The sequence below is a fragment of the Tursiops truncatus genome, chromosome 10, assembly GCF_011762595.2.
Source record: "Tursiops truncatus isolate mTurTru1 chromosome 10, mTurTru1.mat.Y, whole genome shotgun sequence".
NCBI lineage: Eukaryota > Metazoa > Chordata > Mammalia > Artiodactyla > Delphinidae > Tursiops > Tursiops truncatus.
The window spans coordinates 37,149,752-37,168,557 of record NC_047043.1 but is presented as its reverse complement, the minus strand read 5'-3'; the positions used below and the strand labels follow the sequence as shown (position 1 = coordinate 37,168,557).

The window sequence follows — 18,806 nt, the reverse complement described above, 5'->3', positions numbered from 1 at the left end:
AAAAAAAAAAAAAAAAAAAAGTAGCAGGCAGGGTGAACAATTATATACGTTAGGCTTAACCTAGAGCAATAAATTTATATTAAGTATTAACTAATATTAACCTTCAACTTGGTACTAGCTGAATGGGATCACTTACGACAGGTCAAAAGCACAGGGCTAACTGACCTTTTTGTGTGTGTGTGTGTGTGTGTGTGTGTGTGGTTCGCGGGCCTCTCACTGTTGTGGCCTCTCCCATTGCAGAGCACAGGCTCCAGACGCGCAGGCTCCGCGGCATGTGGGATCTTCCCGGACTGGGGCATGAACCCGTGTCCCCTGCATCAGCAGGCAGACTCTCAACCACTGCGCCACCAGGGAAGCCCTAACTGACCTTTTGAAGACTGAAAGTTAGCTTTATTTTCTTCAAGTTATCAGAGGAGGTCATATGAGGATGACCACTTCTACTATAGATAGAGTAAAAAGGCAAGAACCTTAACCACAGCATGAGAACCTAAGTTTATTCAGATTAAAAAACATTAACTATTAAATAACACTTAACTCCAAATATGGAACTTGGGACATTTCCTTCCTTATAGACCTATAAGGGGTTCCTAGTAAGTCTGACATGACCCTTTGGCATATGTCAAAGGGCATAAAGCTTCTCAGAGTACAAGAATAATTTAAGGTATTTAAGCTTAATTACCCCCAAAATTACAGTCGCCAAAGGTTAAATCTTAGTTTGCTTTAAAAAAAAATTTTTTTAATCACAGAAGATTCCTTACCTTTTGTTACCCTCCAAAACATAATTATCAGTCTCCCAATAATGCAGGAGCTACTGTTTAAGAAATAGTCTCTTAGAGGGTCTCAACTTTCACTGCACAGTAGAATCACCCAGAGCCCTTTTAAAAATCAGATAAGATACCGAGACTGTATACCCCAAACCAACTGCACCAGAATCTCTTGGGGTGGGACCCAGCATCAGTAAGTTCTGAAGTTCCCTTGGTGATTCTGGTATGTAGCCAAGGCTAAGATCTACTGCTCTATGAGAGACATAATAGAAGCGCCTGACCAAATCTGCTCCTGACATTCCCTAATCCTTAACAAACTATGAAAAGAAGGCTATGATGTGACTAGCTATACCAAACTTAAGTATCCCCAAGTTAATGTTAGAAAAGATATCACAGATTAATTTCATTTTCTACATTTCCAAAACCCAGGTTTAACATAAAAATCATAATATTCAAAGCATGGTCTTGAGACCCACTGATGGGCCTTAAATGAATCCAAAAAATGCAAGCCTTTCTTTTGATTCTTTCTTAATCCTAAGGCTTCCACTTTCACATATGACTAACAGGTACTTAGTAGCAACCTACTAAATGAGTTATTAAAGATACTATAGAGAACTCTAATTCACTATTTTACTAAGAAGTCTGGCCAAAACACTGTATTTGGCAAACCTGCCAAGTTACAACTGTATACACCAACAAGCAGAAGTGCCACTATTTCTAGCGAATACACATGCATGATCATCATTCCAAGTTAGTCATAGTTTTCCATCCCTGCTATTCTTGCTTTCTAATGACCAACTGCTATAGTTTAGCTTTACTATTTTCAATTTGCTATTGGGTTTCTAGGAAAGCCTAAGTATGTAGTGATACACATTTCTATTATATCTGGTCAATAATTCTCCAATAACTAGACACTGGGATATGTGTATTGCATTTTATGAACCAATGAGTCAGAATAAAAGTTTGCCTAGACAGCAGTATTTCACTGAATTTGTACTATTTAAATAAATTCCAACATGCTATTGATATCAAGGTAAATGCAATAATGTTACTTATTTTTAAGCTTGTGGGGCATAATTTTATGTGTATATACTCAAATACTAGTAAAGTAAGCATTTCCCTTAAATTTCTCTCCAGTTTTTATCACCAAGTTCCTTTTTCCACCATAAAGTAGGAAAGGGTGGGGCAGGTGAACTGATTTGACTCAGTGAATCAAACTTTTTAAAGTTTGAGAACCACAGCCTTAAAGCTCTGGGTAGGTATTTGTACTTAGTTTCATTTTGCGAGAACTCCATCTTAAATATAACCCCTTTACCACCATAAACATAGGGAAAAGGTAAAACAGGAAGGAAAGGGGTTGTCACCAATGTAAAAGGTCAGAATGAGGTCATCCACTGAAAATGTCACAACCAGAACAACCTCATATTATCTGCCCTCCTTCAAAAGATTACTTTTGGCGCTACCAACATAATGACAGTGCTCTATTAAGGTAATTTAAAACAAGGAATAGGTAAGCTGCAAACATTTATCAAATGCAAATTTATGTGCATACTTTTAAACTGATTCATACTTGGTTTGTAGCATTTAAGAAGCCACAAATATTACTTACTAGCTGACGTCTGTTTCTTTTCCAGGTTTCTGCTTTCCTTTTGGAATTCATGTTCTGAAAAGCTAAAAACAGAGAACACAAGTTCTAATCAAAGTTCAGGAATAAAGTTTACTACTTTTTTAGGCTCTGGTTCAAGCCACATGAGACCCTCAAGTCTTGCTTTTCTGCCCATACATCAATAACTCTGGATGACACATTTCCCAGCAAATTCATAAGCCCAAATCAGAGGCTCTAAAGCATTAACTCAAAGAATCACACAATAAGAGTTGTAAGCCACACTTCTATGTGGATCAGGTGGCCAGAGAGGACACGGACAGACCTTAAACAAAATTACAGGGAATTTAATCAGAATCACAGGGAATTCAGTCTCATCAGAAGCAAAGGTCCCAAAGTGGACCTAAAACATTCACAACTTCTCAAAATTACTATCAAATTTCCAACAGTAGTAACTTACATAATCAGAGACTTCTGAATATATAATACACTATGGACATAAGCTTCTCAAGGATGAACTGTAATTTTACTACAGAGTTTCAATGGTTTGATAGAGTGAAAGTAACTCATAAACTTCTTTCTGCCATGACAGAAAGAAGCACCAAGGATAAATATAATCTGGAGTTGTTCCCAGGACTCTTTCCTCTACTACTTTTGCTTGCCTGCTCCTTATTCATCCCTTGTAACCTTCTCAAGAGCTCCAAAGAATGCTCTTTTGGACATCTGCCTTTAACACATTTGGTAGCCTTCATCTTGCCTCACCATATAGTACAAATCACAGGCAAACCTGGGAAGGTATTTTTACTCTCTAAAGACTCAAACTGTGAGAATCTCCTAATCCATCCCACATATTTTGGTTACCAGGGGAACAGCTCCCAGTTAAGGGATAAAAAGGCTAACATCACTGTTGAACACTTACTGAAATCACTGGGGAGGCTGTGGTTCAGATTCCTATAAAATTCTGTCCTATGTGCTTTTTTCAGTCCTGTGCAAAGGCCAAAGTCAGAAAGTTTCACGTGGCCCTATGGGGAGGAAACAAGGTAATGAATGGATGAACATTCATGGATGTGGAACAGAACATTATCTTCTCCAGCTCTGTGCAGTATCCATTGCAGCTCCACAGCCAAAGGATGCTGCTTTTTCTTTTACTACAGGGAGAAATATATAATAGCAAACAAATTCTTTAAAGATCACCCCAAATCCTATTATACAAATAAAAGTATTTTCATTTTTGCACATTACCTTTGTTTTTGTCCAAATATAAACTTTAAAACTAGTTGAAGCCTCCATGGCATCTAACTTTTTTTTCACTTTTTTAAAATATTGAAATATAGTTGGCATACAATATTATATTAGTGTCAGGTGTATCCACAGCATCTAATTTTACTTCTTAAACTAACTCAATCAAATATTCTTCTGTTTCTTCAAAATCATCTTTAATGTCTACATAATATTCAAATGACTTAGTACATCACTGTCTACCTATCCCCCAATACTGGATGTTTAATCCACTCTCAAAGCACCCCTGTGCCAGAGAGGGCCTGTGTTCCCAACCCTAATCACGCACGGTACAGAAGATGGTCTTAATAAATGGCTGTTAAGTGATGAGTAAATAAACAAATCTTTGTTCATATAGCTTTTTCCCCACATGAGTTATTTCATCAGAATAAATGCCAAGGAGTAAACTATTCCAAAGACAAAGGGAATAAACTTTATTGCACAGTTATTGACAAATACTGCCACACTGTATTCCAATCATAAGTCTCTGACTTTATCATTCTCTTCAAAGAAAACTCACACCTCCTGTGAGCCAGGCACCATGCCTTTAAGTGTGCTGTCTCATTCTTAAGCCACACTTCAGACTCAAGAGTCATTAAATGACTTTGGGGTGAAATGGCAGAACCAAAGCCAGAAATCAATGCTCTCTCTCTCCAGACCAGGATTACTTAACCTCTCCAACCCCCTGATCTCATCTGGAAAATGGGAATAATGATATCTTCCTGGCAAGAATGATGGGAATTAATGCATGTAAGTAAGGCTCCTAACCTGGTACCTGGCACATGCCTAGCCCTAAGGAAGAGGAAGGTGTTCTTGGGGTGGTGAGATTTTCCTTGCAGGACATTTGGTCCATGCCAAAAGGTCGTTGATACTTGGCTCTGTCCAAAACCATTTGGCATGGACACTTTGGATTGGACCAAATTGCAAGGAACTTTTTGCATGGACCAAACGTCTTATGAACATTTTAGACAGGACCAAGTGTCCACTAACCAAAATTTTAAGTAGATAAGGAGGTAAAACCAAAAACAGTGGAGGGACTCCTGATGCTCAGGGATCTATACTGCTTGCTCAAGGTCACACAATTAAAAGTGATGTGGCCAAGGTCTGAGCTCCAACGACTCATCTGTGGTCTTTCCATGATACCACCTTCCTTCAGTCCGTAGGGTCAGGTTTTTGGAGGTTTTTTTTATCCCATTAGGGGTGTGTGTGTGTGTATGTCTATCTGTCTGTCTTTGGTAAACCACCAAAGACAAAAGACAGCTTTGGGCCTGCTAACCTAGTATCTTCCTTTAAGACTTGCAAATAACCTGTTCTGCAAGCCAAGGAAGTGTTTTATAGTTCTCATAATTACATGATTTACCTGGACACGTCCAAGAAAAAGTGTCTTAAAAAGCAGTGCCGGGGCTTCCCTGGTGGCGCAGAGGTTATGAATCTGCCTGCCAATGCCGGGGACATGGGTTCGAGCCCTGGTCCAGGAAGATCCCACATGCTGCGGAGCAACTAAGCCCGTGCGCCACAGCTACTGAGCCCGTGCTCTAGAGCCTGCAAGCCACAACTACTGAGCCCATGCACCACATCTACTGAAGCCCATGCTCCACAATGAGAAGCCACCACAATGAGAAACCCACGCACCGCAACGAAGAGTAGCCCCTGCTCGCCACAACTAGAGAAAGCCTGCGCACAGCAACGAAGACCCAACGCAGTCAAAAATAAATAAATAAATTTATTTTTAAAAAAAAGCAGTGTCTGGAGCAAGTGCTATTCAAACCTAAATTTTCAGGGAACTCTGTAGCTCTTCTGAGTACACAGGAGGAACTCAAAATGTCTCCATTTTCCCTTCTATAATCTATATGGCTAAACACATATATGAGCTCTCCTCTACAAGTCTGGGCTAGCATATGGTAGAGAGCATGTCTGCACCAAACAGGGTTCCCAAATCCACCTCAGCTAGACTGAGTCCCCAAGCTCTTGGCCTTCAGTATGTTTGCTGACCTTGAACACAGACTACGGCCTACAACTAAGCGAGAACTAAGGCACCTGGGGTACAGGACCAAGGCATCTGAACCCAAGACCACACAAAGTAGGGCTACCGCTTTGTTAAAAATATATCTGGGACTTCCCTGATGGCGCAGTGGTTAAGAATCCGCCTACCAATGCAGGGGAAACGGGTTTGATCCGTTCGGTCCGGGAAGATCCCACATGCGGTGGAGCAACTAAGTCCGACAGCCACAACTACTGAGCCCACACGCTGCAACTACTGAAGCCTGCGCGCCTAGAGCCCGTGCTCCACAACAAGAGAAGCCACCGCAATGAGAAGCCCACGCACCGCAACGAAGAGTAGCCCCCACTCACTGCAACTAGAGAAAGCTCACGTGCAGCAATGAAGACTCCAGGGAGCCAAAAATAAATTAATTAAAAAAAAATAAAACCCTTCTATCAGGCACAGTTTAAAATATATATATATATATGTATCTGAACTTAAGGACAGAAAAATAATTTCATATACATTAACATTTTAAAAGCAGAATACCAAGCTATTTACTTTTACGATGCTAACTAACTGTACATAAACTGACACAAACAGAAAAGGTACTGAAGCTATTTTACTAGAACAGTGGTGATCTTCGAACGATAACATTACAGGTATTTTTCTTCTTTATAGCTCTCTGTATTGTTCAAACTTTCCACTACGTATAGACATTATTCTTAAAATAAAGAAAAAAACTATTAACTAGAAGAAATTATCTGACAAACCTCCTACGCTCTTTAAAGAGAAAGATTAAGGTTTTCAAAGAAAGTAGACCAAAACTTCAGATTTTTCAAAGACTGTTATCAAAAGACAGTAAGAGAGGGCTTCCCTGGTGGCGCAGTGGTTGAGAGTCCGCCTGCCGATGCAGGGGACACGGGTTTGTGCCCCGGTCCGGGAAGATCCCACATGCCGCGGAGCGGCTGGGCCCATGAGCCATGGCCGCTGAGCCTGCGCGTCCGGAGCCTGTGCTCCGCAACGGGCGAGGCCACAACAGTGAGAGGCCCGCGTAACGCAAAAAAAAAGAAAAAAAAGACAGTAAGAAAGAAAAATACCCTAGGAGTTAAATTTACTTTCCTACTTTAAAGAAAAATTCAGTCTAGACAACAATTCTATGTACCAGAACACAACAACCTAGAATTTTAGAGCTGGAAGAGACTTTGGAGCTTCTCTGGATCAATATATTCACTTTATAGATAAGTGAGATCCAGACAGTGGAAGAACTTGCCAAGGAGCATCCAACAATTTAGCAGCACAGGGATTCTCTTCTGATTTGCTGTGAGTTTAAGAATCAGGCAACTAACCTCATTTGCATGTCTAAAGATGACTAAAAAGACGCCATCACAGAGACTGAGTAGGACTCTGCCTTAAGCAGAGGGCACAGGATTTGGAACCTGAACTTTGTAGCAGATTATTGTTGCTGTCGCCTCACTTCCTGGTTCTTGGCTGGGATCCTCAACAGATGAGGTTGCCCAACAAAAGGGTTCTCAATAGGTGATGCATTAGTATAGTTAATTATATGCTAAGAGAAGATGACTATCTTTGGCTTTATTACAAAATAACTTAAATCAATTTTATTCTTCATCATTTTCCAAAATGTTCTTTATCTTTACGAGGAACTGTTCAGTCAAATTATGGAATTCATAAGCCTTTCAGAGAAAGTAAGTAAAAGCAAACTTACCTGTAAGAAAAAGAAAAAAATGTACCGGGTAGCTCACAGCTCCCCTACTGTGATTACTGCAAGCCACGCAGGTGTTAAAGCAGAGGCTGCTCAGACAGGTAAAGACACGCTGATCAGGCTGCTACTCCCCACAGTACCTTGCTGTCCAGGAGAAGGTTGTCTGGTTTGATGTCTCTGTGGATGAATCCGAGTTGGTGGATGGAGTCTATGGCTAATACTGTCTCTGCTGCATAAAACTGAGTCTCCTCTTCTGTCAGTGTGTCTTTCTTCATCAGCAGGGTCATCATGTCCCCTGGAAACAAGATACAAAGTACACACACACACACAAAACAACACACGAATAAATGCCAGTTTTCAATGTGTCTCCCCTATCTGCCAATGTAAGGCGGTGCTAAACAGGCCTCTGCTCTGTCCCAGAGATTACCCACTACGGGCGGAAATGCCCAATATGAGCAGAAATAGTAAGCAGTTTCTAACACTTACAAGGTAAAATTCACAGCCAGGGATTGCACAACACTTTCACCTAAGCTAACTGATGCTGACCCCTGAGCTGTGATTTCCCTTTTACTTTGGAGAAAGAAAGGAAATTCCTCTCACACTAAAATAAATAAATAAGTAGACAGATAAATAAATTTGCTTAAGATAATTTTTTGGACTGGGGAAAAAGCTACTTTACTTTCTACTTTGCACAAATATCTGCAAACTTCTCTCTACCTAGAACCAAATGGCATTTCCACATAGGCTGCACTGCCATTATCAGAGAGAGGCTGAAATGCCAAACAACAAAAACATAAAAATTCTGGGAGGCTGAGAACAAGCTCTCCAATGTTTATTCACAGAACACTAGAACATAAATTAAAAGGTGGGATTTAGGTAGCAAAGTGTTACTCAACAAAAGCTAAATATGAACTGAAAATGCTACAGACTAGGATGTGTAATAGCTGCCTCCCAAAAGTACACGGTGAACACGTCCCTAGATCAGTTGGGTTTTTTCTCCAGTGTTTTATTGTAGGTACTTAAATATATACCAAAATGCTTTATGCAACTTTTACAACATAACATCAGTATTTTAGCAGTTAAAAGGTAACCTTAGTTTTCTGCAAAGTCAAAATTTAATTATTTCTGCTTAATACCATCAACATAAAATGGTGAAAAAAAGATTCTGATCCTAACTCAACAGTCAGACAAAAGGAAAGCAAAGGAAATATGAATAAGCAGTTCAAAGCTAAAAGAAACAGGAAATATTCAGTTTAGATCGCATAGGAAGACATTTATATTAGAAAACAGGGAAAAGAGATAGAAACCTCTGATTTTAATAGAGCGCCGTGCTGCTTTTTAAATTTAATTTATAACTTTGGGGGAAGTTTTGTATTCTTGGAGAAAAGTGGATATTTTACCCTTGGGCAAAAATTAAGCCATTTATTAAAATGCTCCTTTTTGCCCCAAAACTTGAAAAACATGATTGCCTTATTACTCCTGGCAGCCAGGCATTCAATCTGGAGGCACATCAGAGACTCAGGCTAGCTCTAAGTTATCTGTGAGGCCTTAGCGCTGTGGCCCGACCTGTGTGGGCCTTGCCCAGATGATCAGAGCGCTCAGGCCAGGCAGTCTATGGCTCTGCAGGCCAGCTCCACCAGGTGCAAAGGGCAGGGTCCAGGAGACAAGAGAGTCTATGGAAGATGGTGCAGGTAAGGTTTGAGGAGACACATGTCAAGGGGCTGGCTGGTTGCTGAACTGGTTCTTACTCCCGTTTAACGACTGGCATCTAAATGTTAAAAAGTTTCTCCTCATTCTATCAGATAGATTCTTTTCTAGCCTTCATCAGTTGTTAATAAAAAGTTATTGATGACCCTAAATCTAAACTAAAGGTTGTCACAAGATCAAATATTACACCACAATTATATTAGTTTTGCTATAGAAGCAAAAAAGAAAAAGTTTTCTTTCTTTCCTACCAGTGTGCTCACAGTTTGTCTGCTCACTGGGAAACAGACTGTGTTCCCCAGAACAGATGCATGCTCTGTTCTGGGTGTACTTTGGAGCTGTCTCAGACGATGCACATGCCGAGTTACATAAAACTTGAAATCTCAGAAATGAGAAAGTGATTGTGGCTACTAATATAGGTAATGAGAAATTCACTTCTTATAAGTTATAGAAAAAAAGTTGAAGCAAAGAATGTAATAGCTTCAATTCTGTCACTGGGGTAACTAATTATACATGATTCCACTGACAGGAGGGCAGGCAAAGCCCCTAGTTTATTCCTATATATTTAGAAAGAAAAAGAAAAGAAAGAAATATCCATCTGAAATTATGAGAATGAAGGAGAAGGTTACTTTTACGGCCCTAAAGCTGCAGAAAGGCACCCCAGCACAGACAGGTTACTGACCTCCTTACAGACCTAAAAAGATACAGAAAGCAACTTTGTGAGCACGATTAAAAGTAGAAAGGAGGGTTAATTGATGTGATAGAGAAACCACAAAACAAAAAGGAAAAATGACCTTTCATCGTCAAGTAATTACCTCCAGGCAGGAACTCCATGATTAGGTAGAGGTTTAGCTTATCCTGAAAACTATAGAACATTTTCACAACCCACAAACTGTCTGCCTCCACTAGAATGTCACGCTCCGCACGAATGTGGCCAACCTGGAGGTACACGCATTTGATTAATGACAAGCCTTGCTCTGCTTTATTAGACTGCATATTTGTTTAAACAATTTAAATACTGTTTTGAGTATTAAACTGTGAAGATACAAAAGATCTAATTTATGCTTAGGCAAACCTACTAACTCAAAATTGACAACATTTGACTTGAAGGTATTCAGTGATGAAAACTTGAGTGATGAAAGGCTTAAAAAATGGCAAAATCAATGGCTTGAATGCAAAGGGAAACTTTAACAGTGCTATAAATGGAACCTTTGATTAGTTAAAATTACCATCCTTTTGCATATCTTTTTGTCCTAATAATCCTTTTTGATAGAAACAAGTCCCCAAGATGAGACTCTCTAAACACATCCTCCCTCAGGTCTTCAATGACATCTGCAAAGACAATGCCCTGGTTGACAATTCCAGAATACTCTGATGCCACAGCATTCAGTTCACTGCTGTGCACACAGGATGTGCTCGATCAGTTCTTACTGAACTTAAATAAAAGAACACCTAAGAAAAGTTGTAGATTCAAATTTATGACCTTGCCGTTTTCTATTTTTACTGAAATATCTAGCGAGGAAGACCAAGTTGCCAAACGTTCGGGAGAATTAATTTATTATTATCAAGTTTACCTTATCTACTTTAAGCATATAATAGTAATCAAAACACTGCTGCATATTATCAAGTCCCACCCCCTCTCCTCTTATATAAAGTGTCACAAGATGCAAAACTGGGTTGAATCAGGTCTAAATTTATTAAGACCCAGTCCAATCCTTGAATAGAGGTTTTGACCTTAACATATGTTCTAGGGCTGGACCTCCTAGAATATGTTCAGAGGTAAAGATATACCAAGTTCACAAGCCGGCACTTCTATTGGCAAACTCAGCCCATGGTTTTTGTTTTGAGACAATGTGCTGTATGCTTGTTTGTTTTACTGGGATGTCTTTACCAAAGACACAGATCCCAGCCCTCTCTCCTGTCTTACACCTAACCTGCCTCATTCTTCCATGCTAACTCCCACAGGCCTAAAAGTATTTGAGTTTTCAGTTTCTACCAAAATTGTTCTTTAGGAAATTTTTAAATAAATTCAATGTCTTAAAACAGGGGTCCCCAGTACCCATCTGCAGCCTGTTAGGAACCGGGCCGCACAGCAGTAGGCGAGCAAGCGAAGCTTCATCTGCTGCTCCCCATCACTCCCCATCGCTTGCATTACCACCTGAAACATCCCACATCCCCCCGCCAGTCCGTGGAAAGATTGTCTGCCATGAAACTGGTCCCTGGTGCCAAAAAGGGTGGGGACCGCTGTCTTAGAAAATTTACATTTTTACATCTCTACTTATGGTATGAGGGTGGGAAAAATGGAAGAGGATAAGGGTGATAAGGAACAGTGCTATAAAATCATGAAGAAGCCAAGTAATGCTCTGAGGAAATGCTCATGCCAAAAATGCATTGCTAAAATGCAGACCTGGCTATGACCCAGTCAATTACTACACGAAGACCATACATGGCAGCATTCACCCACCTCTGCTTCCCTTGTCTCCTGTTAAGGCCTCTACCTACTGTAGGGATGTACGGAAAAGAACAGACACTACCACTGCCACTTGTCACTCGCCTTAGAGGGCAGGATGGTGACTGCAACATTCTCAGTTTGTCACAGGGAAAGCTACAGGTACTGTGACCACACCTTGCCCTTCTCTTCTGGGGCTGAGACAGCAGCTAAGAACCTCAAGATCTAGGGGTGGAGTCAGGTGATTTTAGGGTAGGGGTGGGAAGAGCCAGAGGTGCAACTCACACCAGAGGTTCCCTTTCCCCTGTTCCATAAATATTGAATGGGGTGGGGGAATCACATGCTAGCTGCTACCCTGGGCACTAGGGAAGCAGAGATGAAAGTCAGTCTTTGGTTCCATCCTGACACTATACTGGCATCACAACTGGAGGTTTTCCTTTGCACTGGAAGAGAAACATGAAGAGACTAGCTACATGCTGGTCTCTTATCCTTTAAAATTTATTTTCCAGGTAGCAGAAATTTCCATCTTGTGGGACAGAATAACAACCTGAACTCTCAGTGGGTAGCTGTAATTCCTGCTCAGTTTTGTAAGAGCAAGCAAAAACTTTTCCTCTGGATAAGCCACCTATACCTACAAAAAGTTAGGCTCTGAATCTATACTTTGTCAGCCCCACCCAGAAGTGATGGATTTGCCCCACAAAGCTGCTGCATGCTTCCTCAAGAAGGCTGACCCAGGTAGAGTCTGTGGCCAGAAACTTTAATTGGACCACACTGAGATCAAACTTAAAGAGCTGAGTCCATCAGCAAGGTGAGCTACTAATTTAAGTTAATGCATCATTTAAAATCTTAATTTTAAACATTAAAATTTTTAACAGAACAGACATGTCCTTTATTTTCATGTAGAAAACTTTTAGAAACTGATTTTGAGGCAGGTACAGTACTTGAGCAAATGTTTTTACACAATATGTTTGGATCATCCTGTTACCACTTCTGTTACCTCTGGCACATGCTATGAAGGATTAATAAGTCAAACTCATGATGTGTACTTCTCTTTACAATTTTATTCTGAACGGTAATCATTGGATAAAGGAAGATTTTGAGTCTTGCTTAAAACTATAGGAAATATATCTTGTAAAAATAGAATTTACTTGTGAAATACAAAATATACTGACTAATCAATACAGCCTTACATTTTCCTTTTCAAGATTAACTGAAACTCTTTCAGTGCCTACACCCATATCACACACTAATTTTTAGATATAAATTAATAGGGCTAGTGTGCATTTTGAATAAGGTTGGTGTTAGCATAAACTATACTGTCTGAAGATATACTGCCAGGGTATTTGATACTCTCGACCAAAATTCCTGGGAGTCTAAAGCTTCTGGGTAATATCGGAAAATTAAAGAGAAAATTAAAATCCCAAATTTTGAGCTGGCGCTTAAATGAAGGGCAGAGAAGCCTTGGTGATTACACCTCCTCTCGAGCAGCAGGAAGGACTGGGTGTGGGGCTGGTCTCCATCCCGGCTCTTAGGCTCTGTTTCCAGAGGTCTCATTTCCATGGGGTCTCTCTGCCCTCCTGTAGCAACTGGTATTCTACAGGATATTTGCAGGTGTCACCCATTACAATCTGTTCTTAAGCAACCTGCTAAATTAAATTAGATTTATAGAAAGTCTGCATTTTCATTTTTAATGTATTGTCCAATATTTAAAAATCTTAGTTTATTCTACATGAAGTACTTAATGCATCTTATAAATCTATTTGCAAAGTAGGTTTGAGGTTTTAGAAAGTATCCTTAATCATTAAAGGAGAATCTGCATTGCTCTGCCTTTTGCATTATATTTTTTCAAATGCATTCCAAAAGAAGACTGGTCTTAGGTAGTGATGAGCCACTGAGAAGACCCAACTTTGGTTTGCATGTACAGAATGAAGCAATGTAAGACACGTTTTAGATCGCAAATTCTAAATTCTAATTGCTAAGCCTCAGTTCCAAGGTGTATATACAACTTCTATCTCTCAGCATTCAGTAAGGAACATGCTACCACAGTAAGAAACACCTCAAAAAAAGCCTCCTGATGACAAGGACAGCTCGTGATCAACTGGGAGACACAAATATCAGATATTTCTCTAGTAGGTTTTCAACTTTAAAAAGTCTGCACATGGTGTAGAGGCATTATTTGTACTTTTAAAATACATGTAACTCCTTCTTTTGGGGAGAAAGAAAAGTAATATTACATGTATATTCATACATGACAGGGCTAAAGAAAACTAAAATAGGAATATACACTTCAATTAAGCAAAAAGAACAGTTCTAGGAGACAGAAATTCACAAGCTGACTAAAATCGCTGCTTCAATTGTGCTCTTACCTGTTCTTTTTCAAGCATATCTGCTTTACGGAGTATTTTCATTGCATACACATGCCCTGTATCTTTCTTCTGAACAAGCCGCACCTAAAAGTTATAAAGAAATGCCAAAAGTTCACAATGCCAAGCTAATGCTTTCATGTGTTATAGGAAGTAATGTTTAAACTGGAAAAGTACTGTAATTTTTATGTAAGCAACTAGCAATAACAAAGCAGAAGAAAATGCTTTTCAATGTTCCAAAATGGATATATTACACACAGTGAAGTCAGTGCTGGAAACATACTCAAATATCTCCACATCTGAACAGCTCTGGCTCCCTAGCTGAACAAACCAATCTAATTTTAAACCCTCACTGTGGGAATTCCCTGGCAATCCAGTGGTTAAGACTCGGGGCTTTCACTTGCAAAGGGCCCGGGTTCAAACCCTGGTCGGGGAAATAAGATCCCGAAAGCCACGTGGCATGGCCATAAAGAAAAAAACAAACCCTCACTCTGGAACTTAAGGACTCATTAAACCCATGGCACATGTCAAGCAGTCAGCTCAGAAAACCTAAGGAAATGATTACAACAATGTTTAAAACAATAGCAAAAGCTCAGGTATAGAAAAAAAAAATGCCTGGAAGCATTATTAATAGGATAATAGCATAATTAGGGAAATAATAGCATTAATAGCATAATCAGGGAAGTAGAGTTTTCTGCAGTTCTTTCTCTTTTCTATTTTCAATTTTTTTTTTAGAGAGAACAGATAATTCATGATGAAAAGAAAATAAATGGTCTGCAAACCCAAACAAAACTTCTTGGAAATTTCCTGCACATCCTCCCCCTCTTCCCCCAAGATATGTATGTTTTCTTCTCCCTGCACCATTCTTTATGTTCTCCTCGAGTCCCACGTCCCCTCCTCACTGAACAGAAAGCTCTTTTAGAGGTGGTCCTGTACCTTTCCCTCTCTCAAGGGGCCAACACGGATTCTGAACCATGAGGGATCAATTTATCTTTCACCTGTGCCTTTGAATATGTACTCACATTTCCCCTAGGTACTGGTTTTTAATACTATGCTGCTCCTTTTATACAATGATAATGAAACTAACACATCAGTAGGTCATCCACTTTGGGCATTTTCCATGAATGGAGATGATCTTGCATGGGCTCATTCAAACCCTCCCCAACAGACTGCTCTTGTGACCAAGCAGGATGCACATGCAAGACCAGCTGGGACGAAGTTGCAAATGCTTTCACTCTATACCACCACTTACATAACTTATTTCTATAAATTCTGTCACCTAGGGCCATCTTTTTAGAGCTGTACCAATCTGGCGGGAAGAAATAAAGGGTGGAGATATGCTGTGAGTTTGCTCCTGGAGAGGCAGTGTAATGCAAAAAGCAAGACCTTCAAGATCAGGAAGACCTAGGCCCTGCTTCTGGTACCCCTGCTCAATGGTTATGTGATGCTGGAACATTACATATCCCCTCGGAGTCTTAATCTCATCGTGTATAAAATGAGTTACTGTCATGATTCTAGGAGAAAAGCACTCAGTAAATAATAAATATTGATTTCTTTCTACCTTTCAACTCTCCCTTTAGATCAATACTTAAAGCATCAACATCATCTCTGGAAAAGCAGAGAACAACCAGATCCCTGGGACAGTGGAGAGGGGAAGAAAAAGAAGACAGAACACTTAAGATGTGGGGCTGGCATGCTTGACCCACGCACTCCATACTTCCGTTATATCAAGAATCATGAGCTCATGGTGTTAGAAGCTTTGAAGTTCTGTGGTATTTCTGTATTTGACAAGTCACTGTGGTTTTTTTACCTCACCAAATGCTCCTCTGCCTATTACTTTTAAGGACTCAAAATCTTCCAATCCAAGTCTTGTTCTCTTCAAACGAAGAAACTCTGTTTCCTTCCGAGCATGTGCTGATCTCCTGAGTCGTTTCTAATGTTTAAATAAAGAGGGAGAGAGGTGGGAAGGGGAGGAGTTGGAACTCTGAAACTCTGCAACAAAGTTGTATTTGTGGTTTAACCCACCTGCAAAGCAGGGCCACACCAGACTAAGCATCATCTGTTCATACATGAAAGCACCACAGAATGACCCTTACGAGATCACTCCTCCCTTCCCAGGCCTTCAGATACAATAACCAAGCCATACTGAACAGACGGTGCCTCCTCTGAGGGCTGACTAACCTACATCAACAATCGACTTTTCTAAAGCTTCTAATGAAGGAAGGAGAAACAACCAACATTTTCCTTTAACCCTCCTTATATAAAAGTGTGGTTTTTAAATTTCCCTCTGGACTTTCTTTACAGATTGTGGTTCATTTTATGCATTAACTTTCTACTGTTCCTACAAGTCTTGGGTATTTTTCACCATTTTCCTGGGTTCTATGATTCATTCCTCGTTTTGAAAGCATTTCCACTGTCATTTCAGTTCCTTACATGGTTTCGAGTTAACTATATTTTCTGCTACATCTGTGGGCATTGGAGGGAAGGGCTGATTTGAGAGAGATTTTGCCTTGACAAAGATTTTAGAAATTTGCCCCACTTCTATGGAGCCTTTTCAGTGAATTAAAAATGCTATAATTTGCTTTTTTTTAATTTTAATTTTATTTCATCTCTTCCTTTTCTTGGAGTTCTAAAGCTAATTAATTTATTACAACAGAGCCTAGAGAAGTCATCCTCTCCTGGTACTTAATAATTAACTTCTCCCTCTGCATGAGTACCTAAATCCAGAAGCACACCAGCCCTCATAATTTCCTGTTATTGAGTCAAAGCCACTCCCTTGTGCACCAAGGCTAACAACTTGCTGGATAAGATATGATCTGCCATGCTGGGTTTCAAGGAAAATTTTTTCAATATTAATTACCTCTTCATCTTTTAGGCCTTCTTCTTCCATCACTTTTTCTAACTTCTTTTGTCTAAAAATAAATAAAGACATATGAAATAACATTTGAATGATAACTTTCCGTTATCTATATGCAAACAATTTTTTTTTACTGATAAAAACAGGTAAATCTCAAAATGCTTCATTAAAACAACAAATTACAATTATTAAGACAAATAAAAAGATTCTCACCCTTTGTCAGTTCTACATTTTGACAAAAATTATATGTTAATGCAACAAAGAATCTTATTTCAAAATGAAAAGTTCTCTTTTTTTGGTAACATTTCCTCCTTAACAAACCACAGACAGCTGGTGTTTGATAACCTCTTCTATCAGGGCGTTTCTCTCCTTGTCCCTGACTGAAATCTACTTCCTTTACTTTCACATCTTCCTCCTCCTCCCTGCCACAAGCAAAGAGTAATAACAACAAAGGTAAACACAGAATTTGGAGATTCAAGGGGGGGGGGGAATGTTCAAAAAAGATGACTGGCACTGCTGTTAAATCTTAAGACTCTAAATCCTTGGAGTACTAAACTTTAGAAACTGCATCCAAGAATGTTTTTGATCTGTATTCTCATACTGATTTGATAAAACTAAAAGAAACAAGTAAAACTTCCTTACAACAAATTCCACACAACTTTTATTTATTCAGCATAATAAATGAAAGCACATGGGCTGGAATCTCCTCTATCACTTATCAGCAATCCAGACAACAGGCATGCTGAGCAGAGCAGGGAAGAAGTACAAGGTACACGAAGCAACAGCCTGTGGTCTAGCGCAGCTGAGGCACACACAACTTGCAATGCCACACTAAGGTTGGCTCTTAGTCTGTAGACCTCAGAGCTATCAGAGACTTGTGCACAAAGGAGTGGTGTGATGAGGTTTCTATTTCAGAATGGCAGCCCAAAGTAATGAGCTGATGGACTGGCAGGGAAAGCAACTGACAAAGACGGAGGCAAACTGGAAGCTATCGTTAGTCCGACGGACAATAAATACCTGGAACTAGGGCTGGAAACCTAGAATGAAGTGAACAGAGCTACTGCAAAGATAACCAACTGGCTGAAGGAGTCAAGGGAACAGTCTTAGAATTTCTTGTGTGGGAGGATAATGATGCCACTAACCAAGACAGGAAGCACAGAGAGAGGAACATGGGAAGATAATGAGTTTTATTTTAGTCAATGAGTATTTATTGCTATAATAGTATTTAGTTAAAATGAATATTTTTATTTAATTATATTTAATTACTGTTAGAAATCATATTATAGTACAAATCCACAGGCTGAGATGATAAACAAGAATTTGTGTCCAAACTCCCAGGAAGTGAGAAGATCTACTCTGACCGTGACGGGAAGAAGAAAGCATCTGCATGGCTCCCAGTCTGCTCACTTTTCTTCTAGTTCCCAGAATATTTTGGGATATGCATCTTTGTGTGCATATGTATTGGAGGGAGAAGGCTGTACTATTGGCAATTTCAGGAGTGAAAATTATTCCATTTCCATGGTTAAATAGTTGAAGTAGGGAAGAATAAGAAGAGTCAATGCATGGCAGGAACTATAAGAACTCAACCATGGTCAGCTCCTTTTGCGCCTTGAGTATCAAACACCATCATACTTTCTGACTATATATTCTTTGAATGACCACACCAGACTGTGACAGCAGTCCAATGTGCTATCACACAATGTGTGTCACAGAGACAGCCCAAATTTTAAAACTAAACTGGACAGTATTCTACAGCTCTGTTGCAAGTGTAATTAAACTGGTCTCAGTAGATAACCTGCCTGAGAGTAAAGTTAACAGAATCAACACCTTGAACACAATCAGATTCTTTTCTTCTTTTTGGCCGCGCCACGCGACTTACGAGATGTGAGATCTTAGTCCCCTGACCAGGGATTGAACCCAGGGCCTCAGGCGTGAGAGCTCGGAGTCCTAACCACTGGACTGCCAGGGAATTCCCCTCAGATTCTTTCATTAGAGAAAGTATCCAGAAAAAGCCTCTATCATGCAAAATTATCCATGGTAATGATTTATTGGGACCAAGCAACAAAGATCTCGAAGACGCAAAA

General features: G+C 39.8%; 1 protein-coding gene across 4 annotated transcripts in view; it reads right to left on the bottom strand.

Moving 5' to 3' along the window:
- The window catches only part of STK38 (serine/threonine kinase 38), a 42,154-nt gene that overhangs the window by 7,586 nt on the left and 15,762 nt on the right, over nt 1–18,806 (bottom strand). For all 4 annotated transcript variants that reach the window (XM_019949743.3, XM_019949744.3, XM_019949741.2 and 1 more), the window contains exons 3-9: nt 16,726–16,777; nt 15,676–15,798; nt 13,869–13,952; nt 9,869–9,992; nt 7,490–7,644; nt 3,287–3,389; nt 2,374–2,435 (exon numbers count right to left, since the gene is read on the bottom strand). In XM_019949743.3, the coding sequence (XP_019805302.1) occupies nt 2,374–2,435; nt 3,287–3,389; nt 7,490–7,644; nt 9,869–9,992; nt 13,869–13,952; nt 15,676–15,798; nt 16,726–16,777 (703 nt within the window). The remainder of the gene's footprint in view (nt 1–2,373; nt 2,436–3,286; nt 3,390–7,489; nt 7,645–9,868; nt 9,993–13,868; nt 13,953–15,675; nt 15,799–16,725; nt 16,778–18,806) is intronic.